At 48.0% G+C, this 17,231-nt stretch overlaps 1 protein-coding gene across 7 annotated transcripts in view; it reads right to left on the bottom strand.

The window, feature by feature from the left end:
* The window catches only part of CFAP92 (cilia and flagella associated protein 92 (putative)), a 38,358-nt gene that overhangs the window by 9,994 nt on the left and 11,133 nt on the right, over positions 1-17,231 (bottom strand). For 6 of the 7 annotated variants that reach the window (XM_014584728.2, XM_014584727.1, XM_014584730.1 and 3 more), the window contains 4 exons: positions 9,618-10,522; positions 6,214-6,408; positions 4,525-4,822; positions 685-849 (listed from right to left, as the gene is read on the bottom strand). In XM_014584728.2, coding sequence (XP_014440214.1) covers positions 685-849; positions 4,525-4,822; positions 6,214-6,408; positions 9,618-10,522 — 1,563 coding nt within the window. The remainder of the gene's footprint in view (positions 1-684; positions 850-4,524; positions 4,823-6,213; positions 6,409-9,617; positions 10,523-17,231) is intronic. The other variant, XM_014584732.1, reaches the window with a different exon arrangement.

The raw sequence follows: 17,231 nt of genomic DNA, 5'->3' as shown, positions 1-17,231 counted from the left end.
TTTTTTTTTTTTTTTTTTGGAGAGGTTTTCACTATAAAGCGCGTGCGCTCGCCAGACAGAGAGAGACATAGAGACAGAAAGCAAGAAATCACCTCCCAGGGGGGATGGCCATGCCGCAATCCCTTCTCCTCCATTCTCCTCTCGGGATCTTGGACTCGCATGCACACGCACCCAGCATGAGTTTTAAGCCACCAGGTCCGGGACGCAAACTGCAGGCGACTACGTGGGAGTCCAGCGACATAGCCATTACGCTAACTGCTGGTTCCCTGGATAGGGTTCTCATAGGTGTCAGAAACAGCAGGGACCTGAGAGTGTGCCTCTGGGCTCCCTGCACTGTGCCACCCACCATACGAGTCACAAGAAGATGGTCCCTGCAGTTAGTATGTGCTAGAATCCTGACCCAGGGTTTCCTCTGGGGGCAGCTATCTCCTGTAAGTCACAGCAATGAAATGCCCCTGGAAGAAAGGCCCTGCCACTGCCGTCAGCTGCAGGTGCCCAGGCATGCTCTGGGAACATGGTTCACACTGAGCGAGGAGCAGAGTACTTCGCCAGACCGACCCCAGGTCTGGCTTTCCTCTGCCCACCTGAGCTCCCTTGCTGACCTGAGGCAGGAGTGATCACACAGGAGAAAGTCCACACTCGGACTAGCCAAGGACCGTTATCCCACATGGGCCTTGCATTCACCTTGGCCATCTCTTGATATAGCTCCTTCTTGGCAAGCATGGTGGAATTCAGCATCTGAATACTGTAGTTGTAGACAGCCTTGCTGGCGGGGACTGGGATTCTAAGCACCTTGGTCATGGACTTTGGTGGCTTCTTGCTGACATGGTAGGCTTCTGTGATGTTTTTCTGGAGAAAGAGGTACCATTTACTGCCTGTACCAGGTACCCCTCACCACCTGTCAGCTCTTACATGGGGAGGTCGCCTTTGGGCCATAGTTGTGGTACAGGTATTGATTTATTATTGAGTATTTAAACTTGATTCCTTTTTTTTTTTTGGAGAGGTTTTTGCTATAGGGCAAAAACATGTGTGTGCCAGAAAGACAGAGAGAGAGAGAGAGAGAGAGAGAGAGAGAAAGCGAGAAATCACCCCCGCAAGGGAGCATGGCCACGCTGCAATCCCTTTTCCTCCATTCCTAGGGATCTTAGGCACGCACACACATGCATGACTTTAAGTCACTGGGTCCGGGACTCAAATCGTGATTGACTACATGGGAGTCCAGTGACATAGCCATTACACCAACTGCTGGTCCCAGAATTGTGCATTATTTTAAATGTATACATCTAAAAACTATTCCCAGGGATGATAGAGTCCTAGCATACTTATAAAAGGATCAAATCAAGAGGATAAAAGTTTGAAATTTGTATATACAGAAATGTAGCCTTGGGGCCGGCAGGTGACAGGGTGGTTGAGGCGCTGGACTCCCACATGGCTGACTGCAGTTCCAGTCCTGGACCTGGCGGCTTGTGTCCTCACTCTCTCCTACTCTCTCTGTGTCTCTCTGGTCAAATTGGAGAATGGTAGTAGTAAATAAAATAATAAAATAAAATAAAATAAAATAAATAAATAAAATAAAATAAAAAATTAAATTAAATTAAAATAAAATAAAATGAGATAAATAATTTTTAAAAAGAAATGTAGCCTTAATATGTATAAAGTAAAAATAGATGTGCAAGAGAGCAAAAAACCCCTCGTCACCATATTTGCAGATTGTAATGGACTTCCCCTAGTAACAACATAATGGTCAAAGAGAATATCAAGACAGTGAACTGGAAGATGGGGCAGACCTTGACAAACACCAACAGGGAGGAACTGAGAGGGAGCACCCGGCTATAGTGCTGCAGGCGGCAGGGGTGCTCTGGCACCACGGGCAGACCATCGGGGAAGGCGTGGGCTTCCACGCAGGGCTTCTCACACACCAGCAACCACCACTGTGGATCCTAGGAGCTCTAGAGCAGCACAAAGACCCTGTGGGCCCTTCCCTTCTCTCCCCACTCTAAAAATAAGCAAAGATGGACAATATTATGGAGGAAGGCTCTTTATGTTTTGGTATCTACATAATAGACTTTCAGAAAAGGAGTACAGAGGGAGAAAGAAAAGTCAGTTAAACAAAAACCTGCCTGGACATCGATCTAAGAGTTAACACAAGAATGAATGGAAAGTCTAAGAGTCTAGAGGGAAACGGTTTAGGTGAATGGAAAGGAGAATTGGATGGCGTGGGACTCAGCCACAGCCCTCACTTCTAGGGGCAGTGGAGTTCTAGGCGTGGGGGCTAGAGTCTGCCGCCCTAAGAACAGCTCCCATCTATTTAAATGCAAGGACAAAGGGAGGACCTCAGACCTGCAAGTGCTTTTCTTTTTCATGGTGAAAAAGTGTGTATTTAGAATGAGCCGGCTGGACTCGCTTTAGGTGATCCCAGTTTTGTTGGCAACATCCAAAGCATCCTAACCGGGAGCTGGTCACACACAGGCCTTCTCTCCAGCAGGCCTGGTTAGAGTGGACCTTGGCCACATCCATGTAACAGAGCTTCACAGCCTGCTCCTGTGCTCCTTGCTGGCTGCGAGGCTCCCTATGTGTACAGCAGAGATGAGGGTGGGCGGGGAAGGCAGAGCCGGGGAACAGAGTGCCCCCCACCACCTGGATCCGCTGGTGAAGGGCAGAAGCCTGGCTGGGCCAGGATGCTCACACAGCTGACCTTCACAACTCTCCAGAAAATAGAAGGGCAGGGAACATGACCTAATTGATTCTGGGGCTGGTGTTACCCTGATACCAAAACTGAAACAAAAACAGCACAAGAGACCACAGACTATTAACAAACCAAGCTCGGTCACATATAAAAAGGTCACAGCCAAGCAGGGTGAGTCCCAGACTGCAAAGTTGGTTCAGCAACCACACATCACACCACATCATCAACTCAATATGCAGAGGACAATATCCAGTGAAATGCAACCTCTATTCATAATACAATTCAACCTACTAAGGCTACCAAGAACCTTCCTCCACCTGATAAGGGCATCTCCCAAAAGCCTGCAGCTAACATTCAACTTAACAGTAAGAGACTGGATACTCCCAAGATCTGAAACAAGGCAAGCATGTCTGTCCTCACCGCTCCTGTTTGAAAATGTACATGTTTGCTCTTGCCAGAGGGAGGCAGACCAGGAAAGCACCCTTTAGTGGGCATGGTCATGTGGGTCCTCTCTTCTGTTTCTACACACTGTTGGAATTTGGGGATCACACACATACACCTGTGGCATGATTTTCAAACCACTGGGTCTGGGACTCAAACCACAGTCAGCCATGTGGGAGTCTACTGCCGTAACCATTATGCCACCTACTGGCCTCTACATAAGTTTTTATAAATAGTCTTTATAAAATATGGCCAGGAATATTTATAGCTTAAATACATGTATTAAGCAAGAAATAATAAAAATGAATTAACTCAAGAAGCTTGAAAAGAGAGAAAAGTATAAAATTTAAAAGACAGAATAAAAGTCGTGGTAATGAATTAGAAGAAAAGAGAAAAATCAGAATTGATGAACAAAACCAAGAACCTTTTTTTTTGGAAGAAACTACAATCCTGCACACTGAGGGAAAGAACAAGCTCACCCTGGGTTTTCATAAGGAACGCACACAGGCAGGCCAATGGGTGGTGTGAAGGTTAAGGCAACTGGATTCCGCCTGGCCAGGGTTAAAGTCTTGGGTGTGGCAACTTAAAAATCATGCCGTGTGTGTGTGTGTGTGCGCGCGCGCATGTGTGTGCGTGCGTGCATGTGCGCGTGTGTGTGTGTGTGTGTGTGTGCGCGCGCACGCCCAAAACCTCAGTAAGGGAAAGGACTGTGCCGTGACCTTCTCTCTGGGGGGTGGTTTCTCACTTTCCCTCGGACCTGGGTTTTCAGTGGATACTGAGGGTGGGACTGGCGGGGAGCAGAGGCTTCACGTGCTCATGGGCAAACAGGTTCCAGTCACTCCTTGGACGTGTGTAGGTGTTTGGGTTGGGGTGGGCACGAGGGAGGCTCTTGTTCGGGCTGTTGGGCCTCCCATTACCTCACCGGTTGCTCAGCCTCCCGTCCTCACCCTGTCTCCTCGTGCCTTCACATGCAGGTCCGTGTCTTTCCTGTGTAGCTTAGACAGCTGACGGCACTCCCCCCCGCAGCTTCAGCGAGATGTCACACACAGACGTGCTCACACTCGAGAGGAACTTGGGGCTGTGGTACGGGGACATGCACAGACACCCTCCAACCCTCTCAGGAAGGCCAGGTGAGCCAGTTTGGAGACACCCACGGACACCCTCCATCCCTCTCAGGAGGGCTGAGTAAACCAGGGCTGGAGGCGATGCTCCTGGCATGGCTGAGCCCTGCCTCCTGCACTTCCTGCCATCTGGCCAGCACCCCAAGCCAGGAAAGCAGACACCAGCCAGGAGCAGGTGGCTCGCTCAGGAGTGGGCTAGGTCCTGTCCCTCAGTGCAGGATAGTGGATGGCTCAGGAGGGGCATAGGCCCAGGAGCCGAGGGGGTAGGGCACCCACCTGCACCAGGCTGCCCTTCTGGCCCTTGTTCTTCAGCATCGTACTGTTCCGCCACCGCAGGTACTTTTCCTGGTGGGCATGGATCTCAGAAGTGAGAGTGGAATTTCGACTTCGAAAGTCTTCAAGATTGGGAGCAAGCTGAGGTGGCATGGCCAGCAGCTTCTTGTCTGTGAGCTCTTCTTGTGAAATGGGCATCCCAAACTCTTGGCTCAGGTCTCGGATCATGGCAGAGGTAGGCAGCAGGTCTCTCACGATCACCTCCCTGAGCCTGGTGCTGTCATAGCAGAGGTCATGGATCCTGGAATGAGGCAGGGCCATGGACAAAGCCTCACCACCTTGCAAGGAGGGAATAACCACCCCCACTTTGCAGCAGAAAGTGGGAATTTGGAGACTGAGCAGCCGATCCCAGGTCAGAGAGCGCAAAGTAAAGAGCAGATTGCGGTCATGTGGGCCTGAACTCAGGCTTTCTTCCCACTCTGCCTCTCAGGCCTCCACTTTCTGCTCTGAGCACTTTCCTGCTCTTGTGGCCTCATCCACACCTCTCATGGGCCCACACCCGGCCATGGAGCAGCCCCAATAAGCTGGCCACCGCGGTGTGATCTCCAGTCCCAGGAGGGCCGTGTGCACACAGCCTTGTATCTTAGCAAAGCCGGAGGACTGAGCGCCCCAATAAGCTGGCCACCGCGGTGTGATCTCCAGTCCCAGGAGGGCCGTGTGCACACAGCCCCGTCCCCACCCCGACCCTGAGGACTGAGCGCCGTCCCCACCCCGACCCTGAGGACTGAGCGTTGTCCCCACCCCGACCCTGAGGACCGCCCTGGCATGCAGTGGGTGCTGTGTTCACACGGTGCAATTCAGAATGAGTGCTGGCGCTGGCGCTGGCTCTTGCCTCCTCAGCCCGGTGCAGGGTAGAGGTCCAGGGAGGGTGGACTCTGCCTCACACTAGCTAGGTGACCCCAGCCTACCACCAGGCTTTCTGGACTTCTGTTTCCCTGCCTTCGGCACAATGTATGCAGCAAGCACCTGACCAGTAGCAGGGTTTTTTGTCCCCCATCACCTATTAGGCAGGGCATAGCCCAGCCTCCCCTGGTTGACTGGGGTCTCCCCACATGCCCCTCCCTGACTTGGGCTTTGTGCCCCTCTGCCCTGGGATTACCCAAGTTGTGGTTACCCATCCCTGGGGCAGAGCTGGGGATAAAGGGAGGGACTGAGAGTGAAGCCTCTCCCCTACTCCTTGCCTCCTTTATCACAGTCGCCTGTGGTCCCCCTCTGGGTGAGGTCCACTTCTGTAAAAACCCAAAGGCTACACTTGTGCCCACACCCAGCCTGCGAAGGTCTGGGCTGCTCTTTGAAATCCAGAAAGAAGCAACCACTGCCCTGTGGCCACCCTGAGATACGTACTGAGGAGCAAAGAGCCCCCACGAAAGCAGAGCCTGCCGGGCTCTCCCTGGAGCCACAGCTGCTGTCTGGAGACTAGGGCATACAGGCCAGGCCAGAGTGCTAGGTCTGCCAGCGCATGCCCTGCAAACTGGCCATGCAGGCAGCGTGTGGGGAGAGACAGGGCCTGACCCTCCCCTTCCTTGTCAGCCTGTTCCAGGATCTGACCCAAGAGCAGGGGACAGAGCAGAGTCCCATGGTGGCCTCTGGTGGCACGTGGGAGATGCACAGCTCTCCCCCCTGTGCCCTCACCTGGCCAGTGCCTGGAAGGCCCCACGCTGCCCAGAGAGGCGCACGTAGAGTGCAGCCCGGCGTGCCAGGTGGGCCACTGGCTGGAACAGGTGCACGTGGTACAGAATGGGTTCCAGGTCCGCGTACAGGCGGTGCTGGAACAGCAGCTGTGAGTTGTAGAGCACCTTGTACATGCCATGTGTGGACCTGGGGATCCTGCAAGAGAAGGCCACAGCCAGTGTGTTAGTGTATGAAGGGGCTTGGGACGCTCGGTCATCTAGCTCTGTCAGTCAGAGCTTCTACAGCAGTTCTCACTAGTTTTGCAAAATCCAGCACCACCAGGGGAATACTCTGACAGTGAGTGCTGGCTGGTAGGCAAAGCCATTCAAACCTGGGGGTCTCGAAGGGTCTGGCTTATCTCCACCTGGGAGCCTCCACTCACACTGGCGGTCTCCAGCCACGGGGTTTCCAGCCATGCCCTCCTGTCATCGCCCTGTGTTGGGGCTTGCTTGGCCTTCACCTCATGGACCTAGTGGGCTCCACCCTTTGAACTCTGCTCAGTTTTCTGTGTTGGTAACTGCAGCTCCTTCTCAAGACTGTTCAAGACTTTTGTCCATACTTCTGTTGGGATGTTTTTATTGTTTCCTTATTGATTCCTGTGACTTTTTATGTATTCAGGATACTTTTTTTTTCAGTTTTTTTTTTTAAAGTGAGATTTTTGCTATAGGGCATGTGCATTCACCAGAGAGACAGAGAGAGACAGAGAGGCAAAGAGTGAGAAATCACCCCTCCAGAAGGGATGGCCACACCACAATCCCTTCTCCATTCTTCTCCTGGGATTTTGGGCCACCATGTGCACGCACCCAGCGTGAGTTTTAAGCCACCGGGTCAGGGACTCAAACCGTGTGAGAGTCCAGTGATGTAACCATTATGCCATCTACTGGACCCATTTTTTTTCCTTCAGTTTTATACATTGCAAAGTTTATTTTCCTGTTTATGGCTTGTCTTTCCACACTATGGCGTCTTTTTTTTTTTTTTTTTTTGAGAGAGAATTTTTTGCTATAGGGCACATGTGCTTGTCAGAAAGACAGAGACAGAAAGCAAGAAATCATCCCTGGGGGGATGGCCACCCCGCAATCCCTTCTCCTCCATTCTCCTCATGTGCCTGGCATGATTTTTAGCCACTGAATCTGGGACTCAAACTATGCTCGACTGCATGGGAGTCCAGCGACATAGCCATTACACCAACTGCTGGTACCAATAATAATTTTTTAAAAATTGAAAATAAAAAAAAATGGTAAGTGCTGGCAGAAATGTGGAGAAAGCAGTACTTTCTTACATTGTTGGTGGGAATGTAAATTAGTCAGCTGCTGTGGAGAACAATATCAAAGTTCCTCAAAGACCTTCAAATAGAACTACCATATGATCCAGCAACTCTACTCCTGAGTATCTATCCAAAGGACAGGAGAATGCTCAGTTTGAAAAGCCCTTGAACAGCTATATTTATTGTGACATTATTCGTGATTGTAAGACATGGAACTTACCCAAATGTCCACAAACAGATAAATAGATTATAAAACTGTGGCACATATACTCCACACCAGACAGAGAGAGAATTTTTTGCTATAGGGCGAGTGTACTCACCAGAAAGAAAGAGAGAGACAGAGACAGAAAGCGAGAAATGACCCCCAGGGGGGATGGCCATGCCACAATCCCTTCCCCTACACCCTCCTCTCGGGATCTTGGGCACGCACACACACGCGCCGAGCATGAGTTTAAGTCACCGGGTCCAGGACTCAAACCATGGTCCACCATATGAGAGTTCAACGACATAGCCATTACGCTAACGGCTGGTCCCCCACTGCTATTGCATCTTTTGATGAATGCAAGGTAATAATTTTAATGTAGCCAGTGTAAAACCAATTTCCTTTATTCTTAATACTTTGTTTTGTTCAAGAATGTTTCTTCATTCTGAGGTCATGGTTGTGTTTTCCTACATCATCTAGAAGCTTTACAATGTTGCTTCTTAAAACCAGGTGCTGAGAGGGACCTGCTGATGTAACTAGCATCACTTGTGGTGGAAAGGAGGGACATGTCCTTCCGAAGAGCAGACACAGCAGGAAGTCTGCCATTACTCCTAAGACAGTGTGCAAGTCCTGGCAGCACAACCACGACACAGGCATCCGAGTGGAGAGGAAGAAATCTAACTTCCCCTATTTGCAGATGACATGATAGTCTACATAGAAAATCCCAAGGAGTAAACCAAACCAAAGCAAACAAAAGTAACTCAAACTAAAATATGCTCAGGATTTGTATGCCAACCTTTACAAAATGCTGACTGAACAACAAAATGAAGAAACATACCACATTCATGGACTGGGAGACTCCAGAAAGCAAAGACGTCAGTCTCCCTGGAGGGTGCTAGGCCTAGCACAGCTCCTGTCAACAGCCTGGCAACATTGTTGGTACAGAGAGGTATTTAAAATTTATCTGAAAAGGCAAAGGAACTAGCTTGCTAAAACTTCCTGTCATGCACAGTGTTGCTATGATCATGCATGTACAGCTTTTTATGTGGACATGGTTCAGTTCCTCTATGCACACACCTGGTCATAGGCTGGCTTCTCCTGGTGCTTCCTGGCCCACCACATATCGGGACCAGCCGCCAAAGTACTGTGTCCTCTCCTGGGTAGACAGACCCACCTTCTGGACTCCCTGTGACCAGCTTGGGGGTTCTGGTTCTGGACTCCCTGTGATCAGCTTGGGGGTTCTGGTTCTGGACTCCCTGTGACCAGCTTGGGGGTTCTGGTTCTGGACTCCCTGTGATCAGCTTGGGGTTCTGGTTCCGGACTCCCTGTGACCAGCTTGGGGGTTCTGGGGCTTACAGACCCTGAGGACAGATGTGGGGACCAGACCCCTTTAGTGTTTATACAAATTAGGGTCCTTGCAAGTTGTGAAAGGAAAAGAGAACTACTGTGTCACCAAGACCAAAGAACAGAAGGACATGCGAGACTGCCTGCTCCAGCCCCGAACTGCCCCTGCCCTGTACCCACTAGTGACCACCCAGGTGACCCTGAATGCTCTCAGACAGGGCAACTTCTACAGCCCAGCAGCCCCTCCAGCTTCGAAATAACCAGATGCACCCTCCTTGGGGCTGAGCTGAAGGTTCGTGCAGAACATTCTGCTCTCGGTTAGCTGGCTTAGTCGTTGGCTCAGACGCCTAAAAGCAGGACCATTTTCTGAACCACCTTGTATCCTATATACCCCAAATTCCTCAACAGCAGCAGCCCAGTCTTCCTGGTCTCGAGCCCAGTTACCAAGTCCTGACAAGGACCTCATGATGAGCCCCGAGAGAAGACAAGGACCCTTAGCTGGGCTCCTCCTGCCCAGCACTGGACACAGCACTTTCCCAAAACATCACCACTCACCGGTTCTGGTGACGCTCCCACAGCCGCTGCAAGCCCTTGCCAGCCAGGCCCTCCAGGACAAACAGGTGGAGCCTCCCATCCAGCAGGTGAAAGCCGGTGAGCACATCCAGGTGCTGCTGCTCCTGGACCTTCACCCGCATCTTGAAGGCCGACAGGATCTGCTGGACGTCCTCGATGGGGTAGGAGTCCAGGTCAAGGGCCCTGGCATTGACCATGGTGATGTCGTGCAGCAAACTGTGCAGGAGGAAAAGCTTCTTGGAGTCGAACACAAAAACGATGCGGCCGAACTGGGACCTCAGGAGGTCAGGGTCAGGGGTTCTGACTCCAGGCCTCAGGGGCACAGCGATGTCCACTCGCAGCTTGAGCATGGAGTTGGCCTCCAGGTAGTGGCCCATGGGCATGGGGCCATGCTGAAGGCCATCAGGGGGGGCACGAAACCCCACAACTTTCCTGCTCCTGCTGTCCTGGCCATGGCCTGTGGGCCTGGGCTCACAGCTGTGGATGGGGACAGTCAGGTTTAAGTACTTGTAGCCAAGAAGGAGGTCAGCTAAACTGACCTGGGCAACACCATGAGGGTCCCACATCTTGTCCTGGGACTCAAAAGGGTTTGTCTCTGTCTCTTTTGGAGAGATGAGGGCCTGGAGATTGAGAAATGAATCCAGAGGATCCTCCCCAAACAGGGTGGGCTTCCGAGAATAATCCTCCGACTTGCGGTCCCGGTCATGAACTTCTACCTCCATAGGGGGGCCCTCCAGGTATTGCTGCAGTTCACTGGGGTGCATCGCCCCAAGGAAGATGACATTGATGTCCTGGAAATGCACGTGGGCCCCATGGGGCTGACCTTCGGTCTGGTGAACAGGAGTCGTGTGAAACTGGTACCTGCAGTACACAGGCATGCACAGCCTCTAGAGAGAGCAGAGCCACAGGGTGTCACCTGCTGCAAAGGGAGGTTCCAGCAGGGGGTACTCAAATTACATGCCTGGTACCCACCACCTGGGACCAGGGCTTCCCCATCTATGGGTTACCTACAACAGCCTCTGCTCTATAAGGTTACTCCCAGGGCTGCATGACATTCATGAGGTGACTTCAAAGTTCGCAGGAAAAGGAATTAAAGCACAAATATATTTTGGTGCATAAAAACCTGACTGACAGTGGTGCAGCCTTAAAACACAAGGCTTTGCAAGATTGACCCACCCCAGAAGATTCCAGATTGAGCACAGGACCTCCCCCAAACATTTCAGGCACTGCGTGCCCACAGCACAGGGGCTGTGGCTGGGGCAGTGAGGGTGTTAGGGCCCTGCTGGGGTGTTGTCTGTCCTTGCTCACATAAGAAATAACTAAACTTTTTTTGTTTTTTGTTTTTTGTTTTGGAGAGGTTTTTGTTATAGGGTGCGTGCGCTTGCCAGAAAGACAGAAAGAGACAGAGAGACAAAAAGTGAGAAATCACCCCCAGGGGGGATGGCCACGCCACAATCCCTTCTCCTCCATTCTCCTCCCAGGACCCTGGGCATGCGAGCATGCACGCCCAGCATGAGTTTAAGCCACCAGGTCCAGGACTCAAACCACGGTCAACTATATGGGAGTCCAGAAACATAGCCATTACACCAACTGCTGGTCCCATAACCAAACTTTTTAAAAAAGTTTTGAACTCTGAACATCCTTTCATAATGTGTGCTTTCCATGAACTTTTCAAAGCCCCGTGTGTGGCAGCATGATGATGGTGGCTGCCGCAGACAGGCTCACAGCATGGGCCATTTCCCTCCTAGATCATGAGTGCCACAAGGCAGGCCGTGTGCCTTTCCCCACATGTATTGCTAGTTCCTACTCCAAGGGGACAGAAAAGGAGGAAATACTCAGCTTTTAGGAAAGGCAACACTTGGGACCAGCAAATGGCATAATGGCTACATCGCTGGACTCCCATGCACATGTATGAGCCCAAAATCCAGAAAGGAGGAAGAGATGCAAGAGAAAAGATTGCAGTGTGGCAAAAAGATTCTAAGCTTTGAGAGGAGTAAACAACAGGTCACATATAAAAGTTCAGCACAGAATGTAAAAAGACAATGGAATAACGCCTTCGAAACTCTGAAAGATAAATTAACTATATAGAAAATAAATGAAACCAAAATTTGGTTCTTTGAAAAGATAAACAAAATTGATACACCAATAGCTAGACTAATTAAGAAGAGAGAAAGGAACCAGATAAATCAAAATCGCAATGAAGCAGGTAATAATAACAACAGACATCAAAAAAATACAAAACATCATTAGAGGATACTATGAGCGACTATATATCAACAAATGAGAAAACCTGGGTGAGATGGACAAATTCCTGAACACGTACATTCTGTCGGGATTGGGTCATGAAGAAGTAGAAAGCCTGAGTAGACCCTTAACAAGCAGCGAGGTTGACTCAGTAATAACTTCCCAACAAAGAAAAGTCCAGGCCCTGAGGTTGACTCAGTAATAACTTCCCAACAAAGAAAAGTCCAGGCCCTGATGGCTTCACTTTTGAATTCTACAAAACTTTTAAAGAAGAGTTTAACACTCATTCTACTCAAACTATTTCTAAAGATCCAGAAAGAAGGAACCCTCCCAAATTCATTCTATGAATCCTCCATTACCCTCATTGCCCAAACAGATAAGGACATGACAAAAAAGGAAAACTACAGACTGCTCTCTGATGAATATAGATGCAAACCTTCTCAACAGGATACTTGCAAATCGTATCCAACAACTATAAAAAAGATTATACATTGGGGACCAGCAGATGGCATAAAGGCTATGTCGCTGGACTCCCATGTAGTCTACTGCGGTTCAAGTCCCGGACCTGGTGGCTTAAACTCATGCTGGGCATGTGTGTGTGCGTGCTCAAGATCCCGAGAGGAGAATGGAAAAGGGATTGCAGCGAGGCCATCCCCCCTGGGGGGTGATTTCTCACTTTCTGTCTCTTTGTTTCTCTCTGTCTTTCTGGTGAGTGCATATGCCCTATAGCAAAAACCTTTCCCAAAAAAAACATTATACACATCAAGACCAGGTAGGCTTTATTTCAGGAATACAAGAGTGGTTCAACATATGCAAAACTGGAGACCAGCATATGGTGTAATGGTTACATCGCTGGACTTACACATAATTGACTGCAGTTCAAGTCCCACACCTGGCAGCTTAAAACTCACACCAGGCATATGTGCGTACATGCCCAAAATCTCCAGAGGAATATGGAGAAGAAGAGGTTGTGGCGTGACCATATACCCCACCAAGGGGGTGATTTATTGCTTTCTATCTTTGTTTCTCTCTGTTTCTCTGACAAGCACAAGTGTCCTATAGCAAAAATCTCTCTCAAAAAAAAAAAAAAAGCAAAACCTGGAACCAGCAGTTGGCATAATGGCTATGTCACTGGACTCCCATGTAGTCGACTGCAGTTCGAGCCCTAGACCCAGTGGCTTAAACTCACACCGGGGGCATGTGCGTGCATGCCCAAGATCAAGAGGAGAATGGAGGAGAAGGGATTGCAGCGTGACCATCTGCCCTGGGGGGTGATTTCTTGCTTTCTGTCTCTCTGTCTCCATTTTTCTGGCAAGCACGTACACCCTACACCAAAAACCTCTAAAAAAAAATAATAATAATGCAAAACCATAAACGTGATACACCATATTAACAGACAGAAAGATAAAAACCATATGATCATGGGACCAGCAGTTGGCGTAATGGCTATGTCGCTGAACTTCCATGTAGTCAACCGCAGTTTGAGTCTCGGACCCGGTGGCTTAAGCTCATGCCGGGCACGTGTGTGTGCCCAAGATCCCAAGAGGAGAATGGAGGAGAAGGGATTGAGGCATGGTCATCCCCCTGTGGGGTGACTTCTAGCTTCCTGTCTGTTTCTGTCTTTCTGGCGAGTGCACATGCCCTATAGCAAAAACCTCTCCAATAAATAAATAAATACCTAAAAAAAAATATGATGATATCAGTCAATGAAGAAAAAGCATTTGATAAAATACAACACCACTTCATGATTAATACTCTCAGAAAAATTGGCATACAAGGGACATTTCTCAACACCATAAAAGCCATCTATGAAAAACCTATAACTGGGAACCAGCAGTTAGCATAATGGCTATGTCACTGGACTCCCACGTAGTCGACCGCAGTTCGAGTCCCGGACCCGGTGGCTTAAAACCCACACCGGGCGTGTGTGCGTGCGTGCCCAAGATCCCAAGAGGAGAATGGAAGAGAAGGGATTGCAGCGTGGTCATCCCCCCTGGGGGGTGATTTCTCACTTTTTGTCTCTATGTCTCTCTCTGTCTGGTGAGCGCAAAACAAACAAACAAACAAACAAACAAACAAACCATAACTAACATCATAATGAATGGGGAAAGGCTGAAAGCTTTTCCACTAAAAATTGGTACAAGACAAGGCTTCCACTTCCTCCAATATAGTGCTGGAAGTCCTAGTTAATGCCATCAGAAAAGAGAATAAAATAAAAGGCTTCGATTAGGGGAAGAAGAGTTGAAATTATTTTGCAGATGACATGACTGTATACATAGAAGATACAAAATCAACATACAAAAACCTATAGCATTTCTACATATAGACAACAAACAGACTGAGGTAGAACTGCAGAAAAGTAATCCCATTTACCAACCACAAAAAGTATAAGATACCTAGGAACAATTAACCAAAGAAGTCAAAGACTTCTACAAGGAAAACTATGAAAATAATAAATACATTTTTTTAGTAATTGGAAATGACACAAAAAAAGTAGAAGGACATACCATGTTCCTGGATTGGAAAAATTAATAATAAAAATGGCAATTCTAACCAAATTTATCTATATATTTAACATAATACCAGTCAAATTACCAGAGAAATTCTTTACAAATTTAGAAAAAACAATCATAGAATTTGTCTGGAATCATAAAAGACCCACTGTTGCCAAAGCATTCCTGTGCAAGAAGAGTGGAGTAGGAGGCATCTCACTCCCTGATTCCAAAATATATCACAAAGCTGTGACAATAAAAACAGCACAGTATTGGCACAAAAACAGACATGTGGACCAATGGAACAGAATAGAGACCCCAGAAATAAACTCCCAAAAATATGGACAACTGATTTTTTTTTTCTTTTTGGAGAAGTTTTTGCTACAGGGCACATGCGCTCGCCAGAGACAGAGAGACAGAAAGCGAGAAATCACCCCCCAGGGGGGATGGCCACGACGCAATCCCTTCTCCTCCATTCTCCTCTTGGGATCTTGGGCACATATGCACACGCACCTGGCGTGAGTTTAAGACACCGGGTCCGGGACTCGAACTGCGGTCAGCTACGTGGGAGTCCAGAGATATAGCCATTATGCTAACTGCTGGTTCCAATAACTGATTTTTTACAAATGGCACCAGTCAATCCAGTGGGAAAAATATAATCTCTTTAGCAAATAGTGGTGGAAAAATTGGTTATCCACCTGCAGAAAGATGGATGTGGACCCCTACCTATCACCATTGATAAAAATCCACTCAAAGTGCATCAAAGATCTAAACCTAAGACCTCAAACTGTAAAACAACTGGTGGAAAACACTGAGGAACCTCTGGGAGACATCAGAGTAGACAAAGACTTCTTAAATAAGACCCCCAAAACACAGGCAATAATCCCAAAAATAGACAAGTAGGATTATATCAGATTAAGAAGTTTCTACACAGCAAAAGACATATTAATTCATGTGATCAACAACCCTTGGAGTGGGAGAATATTTTTGTAAACTATGCCTCATATAAGGGACTGATAACCAGAATACACAAAGAACTCAAGCAGCTTACCCACCCCCCCAAAAAAAATCAACCCAATTAAAAGATGGGAAAATGAGCTGAAAAACAACTTTCTAAGGCAGACATATGAACATCCAAAAGGCATATGAAAAAAATGCTCAACATGCATCATAAGGGTTATGCAGATCAGAACCACAATGAGGGGAACCAGCAGTTAGCGTAATGGCTATGTCGCTGGACTCCCATGTAGTCGACCGCTGTTGGCGTCCCGGACCTGGTGGCTTAGAGCTCACGTCGGGCACGTGTGCGTGAGTGCCCAAGATCCCGAGAGGAGAATGGAGGAGAAGGGATTGCGGCGTGACCATCCCCCCTGGGGGGTGATTTCTCGCTTTCTGTCTCTATGTCTCTCTCTGTCTGTCTGGCAAGCGCATGCGCCCTATAGCGAAAACCACTCCAAAAAGAAAAAAAAAGAAAAGAAAATCACAATAAGATACCACCTAACCCCAGTCAGAATGGCTAAGTTAGAAAAACAAAAGGTAAGTGCTGGTGGGGATGTGGTGAAAGGGGAACTCTCCTACATTGCTGATAGGAATGGAAATTGGTCCAACCACTGTGGAGAACTGATATGGAGGCTACTCACAGATCTACAAACATAATAACCATATGCATAGGAAAGAAAATTTGGGGGAAAAAATAGAGAGGTGAGACATTTGTGGGACACAGATATGGTTTATATCAGTTGATGAGGATGTATATTGTATTCTCAACTGGGCTGGACTGAGGTGTATATCATGCTGGATAAAGTCTCTTTACAATCTAAATGATGTATAGCGATGGAATGTATAAATAATAAGTAAAAGAAAACAGGTGGTACAGAATAGCAAAAATAAATAAATAAATAATTACCATATGATCCAGCAATTCCACTCCTGGGTATCTACCCAAAGGACAGGAAAACACTCAGTCGTAAAAGTGCTTGCACATCTATGTTTATTGTGGTATTATTCACAATTGCTAAGACATGGAATCAACCCAAATAACCATGAATGGATTGAAAAACGGTGGCACATTTACTCTATGGAATACTATTAAGCCATAAAAAAAAAGATCCTGGCATTGATAGAAAGTGGATGAATATGGAAGATTTACTGCTGAGTGAAGTGAGCCAGGCTATGAGAGAGAGACATTGTATGTTTCCACTTAACATATACCAACTGTCTGCACTCGACAGAGACTGAAAGATTGTAGGATATAGAAGCATGGAGAATGGTTATAGATGCTGGAGACAGTATGGGAAGAGGATGAGAGATGGGGAGAGTGAGAGGAAAGGAATTAAGGAGAAAAATAGAGAGGGAAGACGAGGACTACCTATTAATGATAATGTGTATGATATCTTCAACTGGACTGGTGTGAAGTATATTCATATTGGGTAATTCATTTTACATGCTGTAGTGATGTACAATGATTGGATGTATAAAAATAATAATAATAATAAATAAAGCTCTGAAGGAAAATGATTCCTAATCTAGAATTCTATATTCAAACTATCAGTCAAGTATGAGGGCAGAATAAAAAATATTTTCAGACAAACGTTATTACCAAAAAAGCAAATCTCCCATTGACTGTTTCTCAGAAGGCTACTAGAGGTTGTGCCTCAGCGGAATCAGGGCAGACCAGAGAGGAAGACGTAGAAGCCAGGGTCCAACCAGGAGAGGAGAGGGAGCACTCCTGAGGTAAGCAGCCAAGCCCTCACTGGGCACTGCTGCCATGACAGGGACGCCTGGGGGCCCTGCCAGGAGGCCAGCCACCTCCACTTGGAGACACCTGTAGTACTGTGAGAGATGGCAGACATCGTCGCTC

The sequence above is a fragment of the Tupaia chinensis genome, unplaced genomic scaffold (genome assembly GCF_000334495.1).
Source record: "Tupaia chinensis unplaced genomic scaffold, TupChi_1.0 Scaffold147500_2, whole genome shotgun sequence".
NCBI lineage: Eukaryota > Metazoa > Chordata > Mammalia > Scandentia > Tupaiidae > Tupaia > Tupaia belangeri.
Note: the sequence above shows the minus strand (reverse complement) of the source record. Positions and strands in the feature narration are given on the sequence as shown.